The 19,271-nt window shown below is 33.1% G+C and overlaps 1 protein-coding gene across 7 annotated transcripts in view; it reads right to left on the bottom strand.

Annotated features, from left to right (window-relative positions):
* The window catches only part of BLTP1 (bridge-like lipid transfer protein family member 1), a 208,044-nt gene that overhangs the window by 156,621 nt on the left and 32,152 nt on the right, over nucleotides 1–19,271 (bottom strand). For all 7 annotated transcript variants that reach the window (XM_078069196.1, XM_036069404.2, XM_078069201.1 and 4 more), the window contains 8 exons: nucleotides 16,577–16,763; nucleotides 13,871–13,952; nucleotides 13,316–13,509; nucleotides 11,285–11,364; nucleotides 8,393–8,543; nucleotides 3,364–3,520; nucleotides 2,875–2,953; nucleotides 674–765 (listed from right to left, as the gene is read on the bottom strand). In XM_078069196.1, coding sequence (XP_077925322.1) covers nucleotides 674–765; nucleotides 2,875–2,953; nucleotides 3,364–3,520; nucleotides 8,393–8,543; nucleotides 11,285–11,364; nucleotides 13,316–13,509; nucleotides 13,871–13,952; nucleotides 16,577–16,763 — 1,022 coding nt within the window. The remainder of the gene's footprint in view (nucleotides 1–673; nucleotides 766–2,874; nucleotides 2,954–3,363; nucleotides 3,521–8,392; nucleotides 8,544–11,284; nucleotides 11,365–13,315; nucleotides 13,510–13,870; nucleotides 13,953–16,576; nucleotides 16,764–19,271) is intronic.

Below are 19,271 nucleotides of genomic sequence, written 5' to 3'. Positions count from 1 at the left end.
TATATGTGTGTAAAAAATGCTGTTTTTAGACAATTAAAACCTAATGATACCATCTTATAAAAGAATCCTTTCTGAATATCAGCCATTCTACATAGTGGCTTTTGTTATTATTGTTATTGTTGTCTTCCCTGATAAGGAATAATCTGCCTGATAATGAAATGAATCCCTAATCTGCAATTTTAATCATAAGCATTTCCATATTTTTTCTAATATGGAGTAATCTGCAGTATCAGTAAGATTTCCTTCTTTTAACCTCATTCATCAAGTAAAAACCAAAATGACTTATTAAGCCATGAGAAGGAATCCAATGGGGCCAGAAACATATAGTGAAAAATTATCTCATTTATAACATAGGAGTTAGTCTAGTCATAAAATAAAATTTAAAATTAATATTCTAACAACTTTTCACATTTTTAAAGACCAAAAACCATGCTAGCACTGCCTTATATTCACTTTGCCCATAACCAGAAGCAGAGCAAGAGAGATGCCAGAGTCCATAGCCCTGGGAATCTACTCCTCTTCACAAAAAATAAGGCCAAGAGCACCTGGTAGTTCTTGAATGAGAAGATTAACTATTTAATGACTTCCTGGTCATTAAAATTTTATATTAAAAAATTAAAACCAAATTCAGATTTTATGTATGTATACATATCATCATATACTCTAGACTTACTGCTAACATTTCTGCTTCTAAAAGGGTCCGGTATTGCATGCTGGTGGTGGCATCAACATGTAAGAGCTGTCCTTTAATTGCAGGAGTATAACCTAGTAAGTGAAAACATAAAAATTAAGAACCTACAAAATATATGTGTGACTAAAAATTTTGTACTGGAAACAACTCCCATCACCACCCAAAGAAGGAATCCGTGAAAACTGGTGATCAGACACAATACAAATACATCCCAGTGATGGGGAGCTTGCTATCTAACAGATGACCTTTCTCATTTTGGACAGCTCTAAAGGAATAAAGTTCCATCTTCATAGAATGTCCTCCTGATTTTGCTTTCCAGCGCAAAACTCTAAGTCTACCCTCTAAATGACAGTTTTCAACTATTAAAGATGGCTACTATGTCTCTTCTTCTCTCACTGACTCAAGGGAAGTTGTTTTCATCATTTTCAACTGTTCCTTATATAATGATACTTTCTGAACAACGGCTATTCCTTATGTAATTAATGACAGTTAGCAAATAACATAGCTCCATTCTGAACAAAAGCAGAAAAGTACAGAGTATTTCACTTCTTTTCTTGAAGGGCTGCCCTTCTATGAACACTAATGCTATGGTCATTAGTATATGACTAGTTCAACATGTATCCTGCTCTGGATACAAAGACCTGGACCTCTGAAAAAAGTTTTACATGTGTTTGAGTTATATTTTGTTAATGTCTATGACTTAATCTATTTTTCCCCTCAGACAGTCATCTTAAAAGCCACCTAACCTTCCCAAGAACCTGACTGGGTTTTCCTTAGACCGGTAACTCACTCAGAGTTCCACAACCAGTGTGCTGTGGCACTACCCATGAATTCATAATTAGTATGTTCCAGATATTGATTCCCTCAGCCCTCAGTGGCTCCCTTACCCCAGTGCACCAATAATTGTACAAAAGAAAGGTGTACAAATATTTCCTATGTGCAATATCAGTTTAAAAATGGTAGAACCACTCCCTTAATTGAATCATTCTCAATTTTACACAACCCCCAACTGTCTTTTTCCTCCTGCTTTGTATCTGTAAGTAAGGCTACCCTAAAAGATGTTCTTTCCAACTCACTACTCTGAACCATCCAGTCCTAGAGAATCTCAAGCATCTGCTTCAAGACTTAGTATGACCACTCTTTTACAACCAGCAAAGGTAAAGTTTAACTCTTCATCAAAAGAGCCTCAAAGTTACAGGGAAAAGATACACTATGCCATTCTCAGTCACTGTTTCACAACTGATTATCTAAGTAGGTAGACCTGACTGCTACCTTTTTATACAAGCTAATGAATATAGTCAACTCACTACCTGCCTTCTTATACCAGCAACAAAAAAAGGTGACAAAAACAAGTAAAGAGAGCCAAGAATGATATAAAAATTACTCTAATTATACTTAGCCATAGTAACATTGTTGGTTAGTGACTTAAAAATACAGGTACGTTGCTATTCTCTGTACTCTGAAGAAGTGAATAAATAAAGTAGAATTTCATTTTAATTGTTCTCAATTACAAATATAATAAGAGGATAGGAAGAAGGAAAATGAAAAAGGCTATATAATATTTTGATAAATTTAACAAAATGTATTTAATCACATTATTGATTAACTTGTATCAGAGTTCAAATTTCAAATGCATAATGAATTTAGATTAGCTCAGGTGAAACTATAGCAGAGTATTATTTAATATTTTAAATATGAAATGTTCTGCTTTCTTAGTTATATTTTTCAAAGTACCAGGCTTACTCCCTGACAAAATCTATTAACACCATAACCTAAAACAAAGCCTATCAATCATACTATCACATACTGCCCATATACCATGTGCCAGGGTACTGGGTTCAGCACCAAGTTTACATCAGTTTAAAAAAAACACACAGCACCTGCTCTTACAGAGCAACAGACTAATAGGAAAAGTACATTTTAAACAAATTATGCTCAGTCTTACAAAAAAGAAGTACAGGGTATAACGAAAGCATAAGACCTAACTTGATTTAAAAAATTTTCCCTTCTCTCCAGGTGCACAAAATATTTAATTACGTAATTAATATGTACTGTTAATATAACAGAAAGCTGAAAAAGAAAACCCCATTATGTTAGTCTAAATAGGATTGCAAGCTATTATTTATAGATTAATTATTCCCCTACTAATCATTTAAAATAGGAAAGTACTCATTGCAGCTTACCATTTTCCTCAACTGTCATTGGAATATTAATTTCTAAATATGAGCCAGCTCCTACATTTACATGTACAGCATTTGTTTCCTACCAAAAGAAAAAAATTAAACCATATAATTATTTTCTCACTATTTAATCATACTCCCATCTTTACTTTTCAGTTATTATCACAGACAAAATATAATCATCAATGATATGAAATGGGTATTAAAAGTTCCTAAGAACAAAAGTTCGAAGTTTTACTAAAAATACACTAAAACAATTTGGCCAGATATAAAGAAGAAAATGAACCAGACTATAGAATTAAGGTTTATTATTAATTTTTCCTACTTTTGGTACTTAATGAAAGCAACATATATACAATTATTATGGGGGAGGGGGTGATAGGAGGCTCATAGAAATGAATCTAAGTATAGAACTAGTTACCAGAAAAATACTCTGGAAAATCATGTTTAAGTTTTAAACACTATTTTCTACTATATTATTTCAATAATTACCCTGTTTTTGGTAAACAGCAAATCAATTGTAGCATCTGCAATAATATTCATTCGCAGTTCAAAAGCAAGGATCTGTCGTGGTCTCCCAGGCTGTGCAATTTCAGAAACTTTCAGAACTTGATAATCAGGTGGGAAGAAAAACTTCCATAAACAATCTCTATATAAGGAGGTATAAAGGTATAAAGAATAACTTGTTATTTAAACAAAATTACATTTATAAGGGAGCATAATCAGTATTCTAACTTTGTACTATCACTGTTATCTCATTTAACAACTGGGCATGAAATAGAAAAAAAAATTAAGTCACAAAATAGCACCTACTCTAATTTCCTTTCAGTAAAATGAAATTTTCTCCAATGTTTTATACTTCCAAAGATCAACAAGCTTTGAGTATTTTTTTAGATTTATTTACTTATTTGAGAGAGAGAGTCTGTGCGCAGGCATGCACAACACACACATGCACAAGAATGGGGAGGGGCAGAGGGAGAGAATCTTCACACAGACTCCCTCACTGAGCACAGAACCCAATGTGGGGCTCGATCTCACGACCCATGACCTGAGCTGAAACCAAGAGTCCAACGCTTAACTGACTGAGCCACCCAGGCACCCCAACAAGCTTTGAGTATTTAATATACTATTGTCAAATGAGATATAGGTAATAACAAATTTACACTGTTGAGGCATACTGTGAGAAATTAAAGACTTTCTACAAGCATATCAAAAGGCAAAGAAAGAACTAAAGGAGGATGGTTTAATTAGAATCATTACACTATGGATGAGTTACTTAGCCTTTCTGAGGACACCTGACCTGCTTTCTCATCTGCAAAATAGGAATAACATAACTGGCCTCATAGACTAGATCTGAAGATTAAATGACAACATATATGGAAAAGACTTGGCAGTACATGATGCTAGAAAAAATGGCTATTATTTATTTTATTTTTATAATCATTTATTATCTTTTAGAGGGGGGAGAGGGGCAAAGTGAGAGGGAGAGAGAGAATCTTAGGCAGGCTCCATGCCTAGCATGGAGCCTGATGCAGGGCTTGACCTCATAACCCTGAGATCATGCCCTGAGCTGAAATCAAAAGGCAGATGCTTAACCAACTAAGCCACCCCGGTGCCCCTTATAATCATTACTTTTAATCAATAATCTATCAATAAGAGTCTAAAGAGCAATAGATCTCTAAAAAGTAAAGATGCTAAGGCTCTAATACATTTGCCTCCCCTCATCATTTCACAAAGATGAAAGAACCCAAGGAATTTCCATTTCAGAGTCAAAATTAATGTAATGTTATTCATACATTCAGAGAAGGTGCCAGTTTATAGCTTTTAAACAGGAAGGGTTGAAAAAGTAACAGAAAATGCTACTTGGAATAAATAAGATAGGGAAAAATTAGATGAACAGAACAAAAGTTGCAAACTGACCCATTATAGACTATAACTTGCCATCATTAAGTAAGTGTGTATGAAAGAAAAATAAAGTTCTGCAAATGTTTTGGCTACAACATACAAATACATGAAACTCAGACTATTAAAGACAAAAAAAGTCCAATATGATCATTGAATGAAAATGGACTGTTTAGTGGGTAGCAGGATATAATGAAAAGAGCAGTGGACTTGAAAAGCTGGTTTGAATGTTAGTTCTAGATGGCTATAGCATCATTATCTTGCCGAAATCACTGAACCTCTCTGCATCTCCATTTTCTCACAGGTACCTGCCCTATGTATCTCACTGGGTTATGAGAATCACATGTGAAAATATAAATAAAGCACTTATGTGAAAGCAGTAAGAGGCTAGACAATGTTGAAAATGTTTGTGTTATTGTAATTATTATCTATCTAAGGATTAAGTACAAATCTCATAAAGTTTGCATTTCAACTCTGACGTGAAAATTCTCAGAAAGAAAATATCATGAAGGAAAAGCTGAGTATCTTAAAGATTCAGAAAAATTATGTAAAGGTGGTAGAATGAAATCAAAATCCATAAGCTAACAAGTCATTCTATATCAGAGATCAAAATCTCTTCACAAAAGTGAATGAACTATCCAATAGCAAAACAGTTAAGATTTCTTCCTAAATTTCTTACATCTTAGTGGATGCTAAGAAAACTGACCTTACTATTCATTTCCGGGTATAATTCATATTTGTATAGAAACTGAAAATGGGGAAGAAGAAAAGGAAATGGCTACAAAAGAGGAAATGCACTCTTTGTACATGTAAGTCAGGAGTGAAGTATTCTTAGCAAATTAAACCCACGTGACAGTAAGTTTTTCGGGGCAGTTGGGTGGCTCAGTCGGTTAAGTGTCTGTCTTTGGCTCAGGTCATGATCTCAGAGTCCTGGGATGGAGCCCTCAGTCAGGCTCCCTGCTCAGTGGGAAGTCTGCTTCCCCCTCTCCTTTTCCCCCCGGCTTGTGGTCTCTGTCTCTCAAATAAATAAAATCTTAAAAAAAAAAAAAAAGAAAGAAAAGAAGTTTTTCTTTTCTGTCTTTTTTTTTAAATAAACCTGAATGAATGGTTTTGTTAAGTCCAGGTTAAGAAAGATATTGCTGTTCTCTCCTGGTAGTGGCAGGATCTACTGAAAAGAGTTGATAAAACAAATTTTTCTTTTATGTTAACTTCACTGTCATTTCTCTATATAATACAAAGATCACCTCACAAGTGAATATGGCTATATATTAAAAGAATTTTAGTTTGGACTTTATGTAAATATGCCCTAATATTTTTTTAATGTAACAAAATTAAATACAATTTAAGAATAATCACACTTTATTCTTAGAAATGCAAAAATATTTTATGTGTCTGTGTTAAAGCATTGTTTTAATTTTTTCCTTTCAAATATAATAATGTATAAATGTAACTATTACTTAATAGGATGTAAAAACCCTCATCTTCAACTATTCAATAGTAAATACAGCATGGCTTACTACAGGAAAAATTTTATCATAAAAGGAAAATTTAAATCCAGTAATTTGAAAAGCATTTGTTTCCTAACCTGAAATTTTAAGCTGTTCACTTTCAAGTCTAATAAATAACCTAACCCAGAACTCAACAAAGTATTGTATTAGCATATTGCAAGAGTTTTCAAATGACAAACTTACTCATTTTTCATACAATTGTTAAATAGCTACATTTGATGAGGCAGGTATTCCTATATACTAAGATACAAAGATTAATAGAACATGCTACTTAACAAAGTATATAATTCTTCTAACAATGCTAGGTAGAAAGCACTTCTTAAAATAAGTATAAAAAGAGTAAGTATATCAAGTCAGTATCAGCACTCTTCATTAGTCCATTAACAGCCCAATAATATCTGCTTCGGTGAATGATTTGGCTTATATTTCTCCATTCAAGCTTGTTTATGAACAGAAAAACTAAACTGACTTTAGGCAATGTCTATTTACATAAAAATTTAGATGTTCCCTCATAATTAGAGGTAAATATCCCCTATTTGCTTAAAACTCTTCAATAAGTAGGAATGTGGTCAGAATAAATTAAAATAAGAATTACTTCAAAATTAACAGAATGACTAAAAAATAAAAAAAAAAACCTCTCAGATACTGTCCATGACCTCCAGGATAAAGTCTCTGTTTCTTAACTACCTACAAATCTCCTAACAACCTGTAGAAACTATAAGACAAATCTCCATCGTCATCATGCATTTGCAGAACTCTTCCTTTGCCTCAATTATTTGTCCTCCTCTTCCTTCATTGGCTAACTCCTACTTAGGTTTCAAAATTCAACTCACATATTACCTCTACTGAAAAGCCTTCCCCAATTCTTCTCTTCTGAGTTATGTACTTGTTATGGGAAGAATTGTGTCCCCTAAAAATTCATATATTGAAGTCCTAACCTCAAGTACCTGAGAATTTGATGTTTGGAGATAGGCTCTTTAGAGAGGTAATTAAGTTAAAATGGGGTTGTTAGGGTGGGCCCTAATTCAATATGACTAGTGTTCTTCTAAGACAAGGAAATGTGGACACAGAGGCCTACAAGACACACTAAAGGGAAGACCATGGGAAGACCAGGGAAAAGATGACCATCTACAAGCCAGGGAGAGAAGCCTTGAATACACCCTTCCCTCATAGCCCTCAGAAGGAACCAAACCTATCAACACCTTGATCACAGAATTCTAACCTCCAGAACCGTGAAAAACTTCTGTTGTTTAAACTACACAGTCTGTGGTACTTTGTTATGGCAGTCTTAGCAAACTAGTACAGTACCTTTCTAAGTGCTTCATCAAGACTTTTTACCTACCTTTACTACAGCCCTTAATAAAACTCTTTTGTTTCTTTTTCCTCACTAAAACTGAACTATATGTCTTTTTTTTTGTATTATGTTATGTTAATCACCATACATTACATCATTAGTTTTTGATGTAGTGTTACATGATTCATTGTTTGCGTATAACACCCAATGCTCCATTCAGTACGTGCCCTCTTTAATACCCATCACCAGGCTAACCCGTCCCCTCACCCCCCTCCTCTCTAGAATCCTCAGTTTGTTTCTCAGAGTCCATAGTCTCTCATGGTTCATCTCCCCCTCCAATTTCCCCCCCTTCATTTTTCCCTTCCTGCTATCTTCTTCTTTTTTTTAACATATAATGTATTATTTGTTTCAGAGGTACAGGTCTGTGATTCAACAGTCTTACACAATGCACAGCGCTCACCATAGCACATACCCTCCCTGATGTCTATCACCCAGCCACTCCATCCCTTTTGTCTCTGAATCTCCACAGCCCAATAATCCCTGGCAAACTCATTGAATACAAAACAAAAAACAAAGAAACCAATAAATATGCTCCTCATTCACCATTTTTCTAATGGAATTAGCCCCTCCTTCAGAGTGCACTTGTTTATGCCAATTTCTCTACAAACAACTTACAATTTAAATTAAAGTGCTTAGTGATATCTTACTCTGCCATAATAAAATAGCTTATAAAAATATTAAGCTACTTTTTAATAAAATTTATATCATTATCTTAATACATTAAAAGACTTACTAGAAATATAATTTACTCAAGTACCTTTGCCTATCGGCCCATGGCCCATAGTTGAAATCTGTTCCTTTACCACAAACTATATCCAGTCCCCAACATGGAGGCAAATCTTGTAATTTGCAATCCTCACTGCTCATTTCTCCTTCAACATTTTCTTCTGTTTCTTCTGGAACAAGTCCTATATTGCAGAATATACAACAGAAAGGCAATTACTTAAAATTACTGTTTAAAGATTCCCTAGATCAGGAGTTCTAAAAATGTTTTGCTCTCAGTAATCCTTTACACTATTAAAAATTACCAAGGATGCACAGTGGGATTTTTTGGTATTACCTCAATCATAATTTACTGTATTCAAAATTGAAATTGAGCAATTTTAAAAACTTTTATTTTAACAACTCATTGCATGTTGATGTAATGAAATGTTAAATAAAATTGAACTCACTACATTTCATTTAATAAAATTTAATGAAAATATCATATGAAAAAAATATTTTAAAAAAAATAAATGAAATTTTAATTCCATTTTTAATGAAAATACTTTTTAATGAAAAATAACCGTATTTTCTAAAACTAATTCATTTAGAAATAAGTGTTGGCATTGTTTTTATTTCAGCAAATCTCTTTAATGTCAGGCTTAATAGAAAATAAGCAAATTCGCATAGCTGCTTCTGAATAGGCCAATAACCAGTAACGAGATTGAAGCAGTGATCAAAAACCTCCCAAAAAACAAGAGTCCAGGGCCTGATGGATTCCCTGGGGAATTCTACCAAACATTCAAAGAAGAAATAATACCTATTCTACTGAAGCTGTTTCAAAAAATAGAAACAGAAGGAAAACTTCCAAACTCATTCTATGAGGCCAGCATTACCTTAATCCCCAAACCAGGCAAAGACCCCATCAAAAAGGAGAATTTCAGACCGATATCCCTGATGAATATGGATTCCAAAATCCTCAACAAAATCCTAGCTAATAGGATCCAACAATACAGTAAAAGGATCATCCACCACGACCAAGTGGGATTTATCCCCGGGATGCAAGAGTGGTTCAACATTCACAAATCAATGTGATAGAACACATTAATAAGAGGAGGGAGAAGAATCATATGGTCCTCTCAATTGATTTGACAAAATACAACATCCTTTCCTGATTATACTCTTCAGAGTATAGGGATAGAGGGAACATTCCTCAAGTTCATAAAATCCATCTATGAAAAACCCACACTGAATATCATCCTCAATGGGGAAAAGCTGAGAGCCTTTCCCTTAAGATCAGGAACACATCAAGGATGCCCACTCTCGCCACTATTGCTCAACATAGTACTAGAAGTCCTAGCAACAGCAATCAGACAAAAAAAAGAAATAAAAGGTATTCAAATTGGCAAAGAAGAAGTCAAACTCTCTCTTTTCGCAGACGACATGATACTTTATGTGGAAAACCCAAAAGACTCCACCCCCAAATTACTAGAACTCATACAGCAATTCAGTAATGTGGCAGGATACAAAATCAATGCACAGAAATCAGTTGCTTTCTTATAGACATTGCTTCTGCATTCAATCTGTTGTTTAAGGATTTGAAGAAAACCTAGCCTCAAGCAAATAGCTATACAGAAAAGGGAGGAGTATTTTAATAGCTTTTTCAGATAATTTTGAATATTCTTCTCTGACACTATGCCAAAATTCAACAAGTGGTAGTTTCTTAAAAGTTAGTTGCAATGTGGAATCTGAAACCCTATACTGAATTTTTCATACTCTGATACATTAAAATTTACTGATCTCTCTAACACTTTGAATATATATTTTACCCATGGCATAACTTTGTAACATCATGCATTTGTAAAATATTGGTTCAGAGACACACATATGTTTTCCAAATATTGATAAATTTCATCATTAAACATTTTTAAAATCACATTTGTTGATATCACTGGTGGTCCTATCAGAAAAGTCCTTAAACTCACAGTGGCAGACCCAAATTTTCCAAAATTCTGATTCTCATATGAAAACTCAAAATCATCTGTCTCTAGTTGCTCCTTCAAGTAAAACTGGTGCTCCATGAAAAGAGCAAATAATTCAGCTAGAAACTCAACTATACAAGTGCTTTTCCTCCAAACATCAGTATACTTTGGGATGTAGCAGAAGTATATTATGTGTACTTGCCATTTTTTCACACTGAATATTAAAAAGTTTACTCAAGGGTCAAGATTTGACAAAAACAATTTTTACTGCTTAATCAAAGTTTTTAAAACTGATACTGGCATTTGTTTTACTGTAAATGGGTGGCAGTGAAAAAGACAGTGATGACTAGTATAGTATGGAACCACTGCCTTAATTCATGCTAAAGCACCAACACTTTCACCCACCATTGCTTTTGTACCAGCAGTGCAAATGTCATATGGTGAAAAAGGCAAGTAACATCCTAGTTTTACCCTGAAAATACTCTGACCTCATTAACCCCATGAAAGGCATAAAAAACCAGAAGTAGGGAAAAAGGGCTAAAAATCCAATGTTTAGCTACTTTCATAAAATTCAAGCCACCTGTGAAGCACTCTAACCAGCTAGATTTCAATCCTTAAACTTCAAGCCTCAAACGATTTTTTTCTTAAGCTAGCATAAACTACCTTAACTGTCACCACATTTTCTAAAGGTTTTCACACCAGGTTACTTGCATTCACAATTTTTGAGGTATACTTCTGAAAATAGAATTGAACAAAAGATTCCTATATTGTTCCTTTGGTCTGAAATAGTAATATTCAATTTTTGATAAATGACACAGACAATTTTTAGGTAGGTACTCTTCCATCCACATTTACGATTTATTGATGTCTATTTTATCCTACCAAGGAGACTTAAAATATTATTAAATATCAACATTTCATAGAATAGAAGTGTAGCTATGAAACACACTTTCAAAGACTAATACCTGGTTCATCCATGTAGTAGTAGATGTCAACATCATTTGACTGCATCACCACAAACCCTTCTCCCATTAATCTTGGTGGTCTATAAGAAGGAGGGGGGACAGCAAACTAAGTACATCTCCAGAATATAAAATGTTCTGTATTCTAATTATGGTAGTAATAGTTGAGAACAAAAAGAGAAAAAAAATCTAAAAAGCAATCAAGTGTAGCATATTGAAAAGGGAAAACAAAACATCTTTTACATAGACAATGAAGTTTTGCATAGTTGTATTCTATATTAGACTAAATAATAAATTGGTACTGAAAAATTTCTAGTCAAAATATTAGTTTCAAAAAGAAAAACTGAAAAAGAAAATTTGTTTTATATTTTTCATTTTAAGTTTTAAATGAGAGAAATCAATTTAAAGCAAAGTTTAATTAAATACAATGTAAGAAGTATGATCATTAGAATAATCATATTCTGCATTTACAACAAAAATTTAAAATTAAACTTAAAATTCAACCATTTTATATTAATAATACTTTACAACTTAACAGGAAATATTTTATTATATCTGTAAAATAAAGTTTAATCTGTCAGAAACATTAAATAAGAAAAATACTGTCATTTTTATTTTTAACAACTTTATATTATCTTTGTCTTTATATTATCTATTTGCAAGAATATTTAGTTGATCAACTTGAAAAAATTCTGGAATGAATGTTTCTCTACAATCACTTTCCCACAAACTATTAATCTTTACTTGCTTTGATTTAACAACTTCTCTCTTTTTCATTCATATACCACATCTTCCTTCCATATCAAAATTAACTTCTCAATCATTAGATAATATATACAAATTCAACAATCTTCTTCTAAATATGTATTAAATGACAAAGGTTAATGTCTAGTATCATCATTTAATTTCCACACTTACTTTGAAGAGTGAAAATACAATTTTACATCTTTTTATAAAAATTAATAAAAAACACCTTTTTATCTTACTCTAGTAAATTTCACAAAGTCCAGATTTATTCAGTATTATAACTTTTACCCGTAATATATTGAATTGTGTACACAGCCCACATTCTACAAGATGCTTAGCAAAGTCTGTGATTATGAAGAATGAGATGAGGTAAACCCACAGCCTCCCTGCTACTCACATAAGGAAAACCTCTCCATCATCGTAATGATGGAGAAATCTAATAAGCAAGCTAGCCAAAAGTTGGAACTAAGAAGAAATAATCATGCTTCTTATAACCTCATAAACTTCATACTGCCTGCACACAAAGATAAAAGCTGGGACAGTTCTAAAACTGTATCATCCAAACTTCACCAGTTTTCTAAGAGCAATTTAGATTCAATTTACAACTTTTTATTAACTCAAAATGGTATTCCACTATACTGCATTTGTTGAATGCAGTTCAAACATTTTCTAACCTACAAACATCAGGGCTTAAATGCCCAAAATAAGTTTCCCAAGTATAGTGAGGAGGACAAAAGGGTAGAAAATTTATAGCAATAATCTTATAGGAAAATATTTAAAATTAGAGTTCATCAATGGATAATATATCCATTTATAATTATAAAGCAAGACTACACTGTTAACTGATTTAATAGAGAAATATGCCCAACATAGAGTACATCATTAGTTTTTGATGTAGTGTTCAACGATTCATTAGTTGCATATAACACCCAGTGCTCATCACAACACATGCCCTCCTTAATACCCATCACCTGGTTACCCCATTCCCCCAACCCCCTCCCTTCTGTAACCCTCAGTTTGTTTCCTGGAGTCCAGAGCCTCTCATGGCTTGTCTCCCTCTCCAATTTCTTCCCATTTGTCCACAATAGCCAAACTATGGAAGGAGCCAAGATGTCCTTCAACAGATGAATGGATTAAGAAGATGTGGTTCATATATACGATGGAATGTTACTCAGCCATCAGAAAGGATGAATACCTACCATTTGCATTGACATGGATGGAACTGGAGGGGATTATGCTAAGTGAAATAAGTCAATCAGAGAAAGACAATTTATAAGACTATCTTACTCATCATTTTGAAGACCAACATATCTTGGACTAGGAACAAGCATTACTCGAACATTTTCAAGCTTCCCTTTCACAATATGCATGAATTGGTCAAGATGACTAGAAGGTGGTTTTGTAGTATAAGTTAAGAAAGCATCATCAAAGTTGATACATAGAGTTTGAGGTTGGTAATGATTTCCAAAGGCCAAACGTCCCTAAAAGATAGATAAGAGAAATTATGCTGTAATATACAGACCATATATTTTTCCTTAGTTGACCTAATAACAAACATTTTCAAGCAACAACTAAATGATTCCACTTTAGCACTATACACTATCCATATTACTCCACTGATCAATTTAGACCAGTGTTTAAAGAAATCTAAGTACTTGTGAATAAGTAGCCCTTAAGACCTAATAAATGTGTGCTAAGATGGTATTGGCGTTGAAATAATTCTTTCACACTTTTATGAACTTTGGAACCCCAAAATTACTTTCTTAAGTGAAAATTTCATTTGCAAAAATAAGAGTTTCATTATTAACCCACCAAACATTAATTGCAGCAGAATTTACTTACTGTGCTCACATTGACCTTTATGACTGGAATAAGTGATCTCCATGAAGATGTCGGGTCTTGAGATTCTGTTTTTACTTTAACTCTGAGAAAAATAAAAATAAAAATAGACATACATAAGAAAAGCTTAAATAGCTGAGAACACAGCTGACTTCTTCATAATACACAGTAATACCAGCTGTGACTTTCCAAATACATCTAATGATTGCTCCAGTAAACAAATAATGACAACATCTAACAGAATACTAATATCTCTCAAATATCTCTTGGAATGCACTCTATCATATATCAATTTTTAGACTGGCAAGGTATAATAACAAAATTATGTTTTTAGAGTAATAAGTTTTAATGACAAAAGTATAAATTATGATATGCTGTCATTACATGCTCCATTATACTCACTATAATATGACATTCTATAAGACAACCTAAATTACTAAAATTACAAATAACCAAGGTACAAGTCACATTGATATTTTCTACTGTTTTAAGCACTTTTGACAACTCAGCTGATCCTTTCCCTTCCTTATCCCCATCACTTTGTGACAGAATAATTTCCTCTCGGTAAAATGAAAATGATAGGCCAAGAATAAGAAAAAAAGAAATTGGCCACACACAAAGTACACAAAATTTAAGATATGAAAATTTCACAGCAAGTCACTAACGATTTCAGATGAGAACTCAAGGCATAACTCTTCAATAACCCAGTAACTCCTAAATCATATTTCTGAGGCCATCTCCACTAAGGTAGCCCTCAGTGCTTAAAACTAAATTTGAAACTGACCTCACTATCTCCCCTCTAACCTGCTCTTTCTCTGAGGTTCCATGAGCATGACCACTAATTAAATTAGAAACTGGATTCATTATTAACTCATCCTTCTTACTCATTCTCCACACCTAATCTATCACTGTCTTATGGATTCATTTGCCTAAGTATATTTAGAATCCATCCACTTCTCTCCCTTCTCCTTGTTACCAACCCAACTGATGATCATCTCTTCCCTGAATTGTCACAACATCTTTCTTCTTCCTCAATCTGTATAACTTTTATTTCCTTTTGTCTTATTGCAGTAGGTAGTACTTCCAATACAAAGTTGAAAAGGAGTGGTTTAAGGGGACATCCTTATTTTGTACCTGATCTTAGTGAGAGAGCTTCTAGTTTTTCACCATTAAGTATATTGTTAACTATAGGGTTTCTGTAGATATTCTTTATCAAGTCAAAGAAGTTCTCCTTTATTCCTAGTTTACTGTGAGATTTTAATCATGAATGAGTGTTGGATTTTGTCAAATACGTATTCCGCATCTATTGATATGATCATTTGGTTTTTCATTTTTAGCGTGTTAATTGATTTTTGAATGTTGAACTAGCCTTGTTTACCTAATAGTTTTTTAAGTAGATGATGAGGACATTTATTCCCAATTAAATATTTCATGGATATTATGTCCAAGGCACCGAGCTGAGGTATTGGGGATACTGAGAATATGACAACTGTTCTGTTTTGAGGGAATCTGTACCCTAGAATGGGAGTAAGAATAGTTAAAATAGGCAATTTTAGTGCAAGAAGTGTTACCTTAGGAAAAATAATAGAATTCTGTGGGCGCACATAGAAGGATCAGGGAGACCTGAAGGGTGAATGAGTTAGGCAAAGAAGATGAGTCTTCCATTGAGAAGAAACATCATATACAACAAAGAAGTTGTTTACTGAGGCTAGAGTGGATTAAGGTGGGAAAGAAAGAAATAAGACTTTCTTTGTTTGCAGATGACACAATCATCTGTGTGGACAATCTGGAAGAACTGACAAAACTCCTGGAACCAATAAGTGATTATAACAAGGTTGTGGGATTCAAGATTAATAATAAACAACAATCACTTTCCCAAATACCAGCAATGAACAAATGAAATTTGAAACTAAAACCACAATACCATTTACATTAGCACCATAAAAATGAAATACTTAGATATACATTTAACAATATATATAGAAGATCTACATAAGGAAAACTATAAAATTGTGATGAAAGATATCAAGCAATCAAATAAATGGAGAGATATTTCATGTCACTGATACGAAGATTCAATATGATTAAGATGTTAAGTTTTTCCTAACTTATCTATAGATTCAATATAATCCAAACTGAAATCCCAACAAGTTGTTTTGTGAATATTGACAAATTGATTCTAAAGTATATATGGAGAAGCAAAAGACCCAGAATAGCCAACAAACCACTGAAGGAAAACAACAAAGTTAGAGGACTGACACTACCTGACTACAAGACTTACTGTAAAACTACAGTAATCAAGATAGTGAAGTACTGGTGAAAAAATAGATACATAAGTCAATGTAACAGAAACAATGTAGACAGCCCAGAAACAAATAAAACAAAATCATATATTTGTATCTTAACTATGTATATATGTGTATATATTTATGTACATGCACTCAAAAGGAAAAAACACAAATAGATAACAGTAGTTATCAATATGGAGGAAAGTAGGACTAGTAAGCAGAACAAGACTGCTTCTTTTTACATTATATAATTCTTTATTATTTGAATTTTTAAAGGAATTATATAATTTATGTGAATGTAAGTTTTAGTCAAACTACAAAGAAAGACTAGGCTGTGTTTAGGTGAGTAGCATCGACGATATTCTAATAAAAGTAAATGTTAAATGTTAGAGATTAATAAAATTCAAGTGTGACTATGAACCTTTCAATTTTGGACTGGGTTCTTGTTCTTCCATTTTCCCGTGTTTTATCATCCTCTTTCTTGGGTGGAATTATTGTTGGTTCCAAACCAAACAATTCTTGAAGACGTCCATAAAGATCCGAACGATTATAGACATGAAATTCAAAGTCATTGACTGTGATGTATAATCTGGTTTCTGCCTTTGGATCTAAAGATACCAATTACAAAAAAAAAAAAAAAGTTTTTAGTCAACTTTTTTAAAAACTTCAAAGTTTTTAGTCAAATCTTTTCTCACAGCTAAAGTAACTCTATTTTAAAACATAATTCTATGATCAAGAGAATTTCAAAAACTTAAAAATATATAATTTATATAATATATATAACTTATACAAAATATATAAACATATTTTATTTTTTTAAGTTTTTTTTTTTTTTTCAGATTTTATTTTTTTGTCAAAGAGAGAGAGAGCATAAGCGGGGGTGGGGAGTGGTAGGCAGAGGGAGAAGCAGACTCCCCGCTGAGCAAGGAGCCCAATGCAGGACTCGATCCCAGGACCCTGGAATCATGACCTGAGTCAAAGGCAGACACTTAACCGACTCAGCCACCCAGCCGTCCCTATAAATGTATTTTAAAAATATATAAAACACGAGCAAAAGAAAGAAAAAAGCTGATGTTACTGTAGTATTCCAATTTAGCATTCTAAAACAACCTGGATTTCTAAATTCTGGCTGTATAATGACAGAATTTAAAGATTTTATGCTAAAAATAGCAAAGTGGCCTTTACAGACCAAAAGTAAAACTTTATCCTAATAATAAATTTATAATAAAGTATATGAATAGCAAAATGTTCAAAGTATGATGCATTTAAACATCACATTAGTATTTAAATTTTTGCATCACAGAAACAAAGATTTTTCATAAATACTAGTTTATTTTTTAAAACTACACAATACTAAGGTACGTGTGCGTGGCTCAGTTGGTTAAGCATCTGCCTTTGGCTCAGGTCATGATCCCAGGGTCCTGGGATCGAGTCCCGCATCGGACTCCCTGCTCAGCGGGAAGCCTGCTTCTCCCTCTGCCTGCCGCTCCCCCCTGCTTGTGCTCTCTCACTCTCACTCTCTCTTTGACAAATAAATAAATAAAATCTTAAAAAAAATTTTTTAAATAAAACTACACAATACTAAAACCAAGATCTTATAAACTGTAGACTTCAAACAATAATCTTCTCAAATAAAAGACATAATTACCTTAGATATAAGTAACAATAGTAATTATTAAATCCAACAACAAAATGATAGATGGGGCACTTGTTTCTACTGAGGAAATAACCTAAGACACTGTATCACATGTCAACCAAAGGGCGTCAGAAAAAAGGTACCATAGTGCTTTCTTTAGTGTGTTCTTTTCTTATACATGTTTTTTTTGAGATTGCCTTTTTTTAACCTTTATTCATTTTTCTCCCTATCAAATTCAATTGAAGGACAATTAAAATTAGATATGATCAGTTAGAGGGCTTATTTTTTTTAAATGGCTATGGAGAACTGTTACTTTCATTGCAGTAGCTTAAGCTGTGTTTAAATATGAAGTATACACCTTTAGTAATATACCAAATTACACCAAAATTAATTTCTTCTCTAGTTACTAGAAAATAAGAAAGCGTAAGAAATGTCAAACATCCTAAATAAATGTAAATTTTAGTTTAAATGAACAAAAGAAAAATACTGTCACTCACACTTCAAAAATAAACCTTGGAAAATGAATCAACATTCATTTTTTATACAGTAATACTTTTAGTTCTACTCCAATCTAGGTTTTTTTTCTCACCACTTCCTAAGATAATTAAGAAAAGAAAAAGATAAGCCTAATCCTTAAAAACAAACAAACAAACAAACAAAAACAATGTTTAGGAGCTTTAATTTTTCTGGCATTTTTCAAATAGCTCTTGACCTATGTTTCCTCCTATTTCTTCAGATTTATCACAGGCCTAAAAACTAAGACAATCCCCTAAACTATTACAATCAAGTGTTTTGCCCCTTTTTCTTGTTATAGGTCAAATTCTTAAAATTAAAATAAAAAGAATAGGAACCACTGTTTTTTAATACATTTGGAGCATTCTAAGACATGATAGTAATAAATACCATCATCCATTTTTAAGTAAATCACCAAACTCTATCACTAATTAGGTTTAAACCTTTCCTCAGTAATCATCCACAACCTCTTCCCAAAATGCCAGGGTCAACTATCCAGAAAATTACTCAAATATTTCCAATTTGATACATTAACAGGTATCTCACACTTGACATTTCCAACCGAACATCTGCTTTTCTCACATGACCAAACGTAATCCACAGTATTCCCCATCTTATCAATAGTAAGTCAATCTTTTCAATTACTCAAGCCAAAAAAATTGACTGCTCTCTTTCGTGTCCCAGATAGTATCAGCAAATTCTATCAGATTTCCTTTGAACATATATCCAAAATCCAACCACTTCTCACCACTCTGGCTCAAGTCACCATCAACTTACACCTGTTTTAATACAAGAGCCTCCTAACTAGTCTCCATGCTTCTGCCCTTATTCCCCTTATGTGGGTGCTTTTACACATCTTTACAGATCTTACAAAAACCTACTGAAAGCGTGTTACTCTTCTGTTCCCTAACTTTTTGATGGCTTCCCCTCCCATTCAGATTAATATCAAGGTCCTTTAAGTGACCTA

The sequence above is a fragment of the Halichoerus grypus genome, chromosome 3, assembly GCF_964656455.1.
Source record: "Halichoerus grypus chromosome 3, mHalGry1.hap1.1, whole genome shotgun sequence".
Classification (NCBI taxonomy): domain Eukaryota; kingdom Metazoa; phylum Chordata; class Mammalia; order Carnivora; family Phocidae; genus Halichoerus; species Halichoerus grypus.
This window is presented reverse-complemented; position numbering and strand designations above follow the sequence as displayed.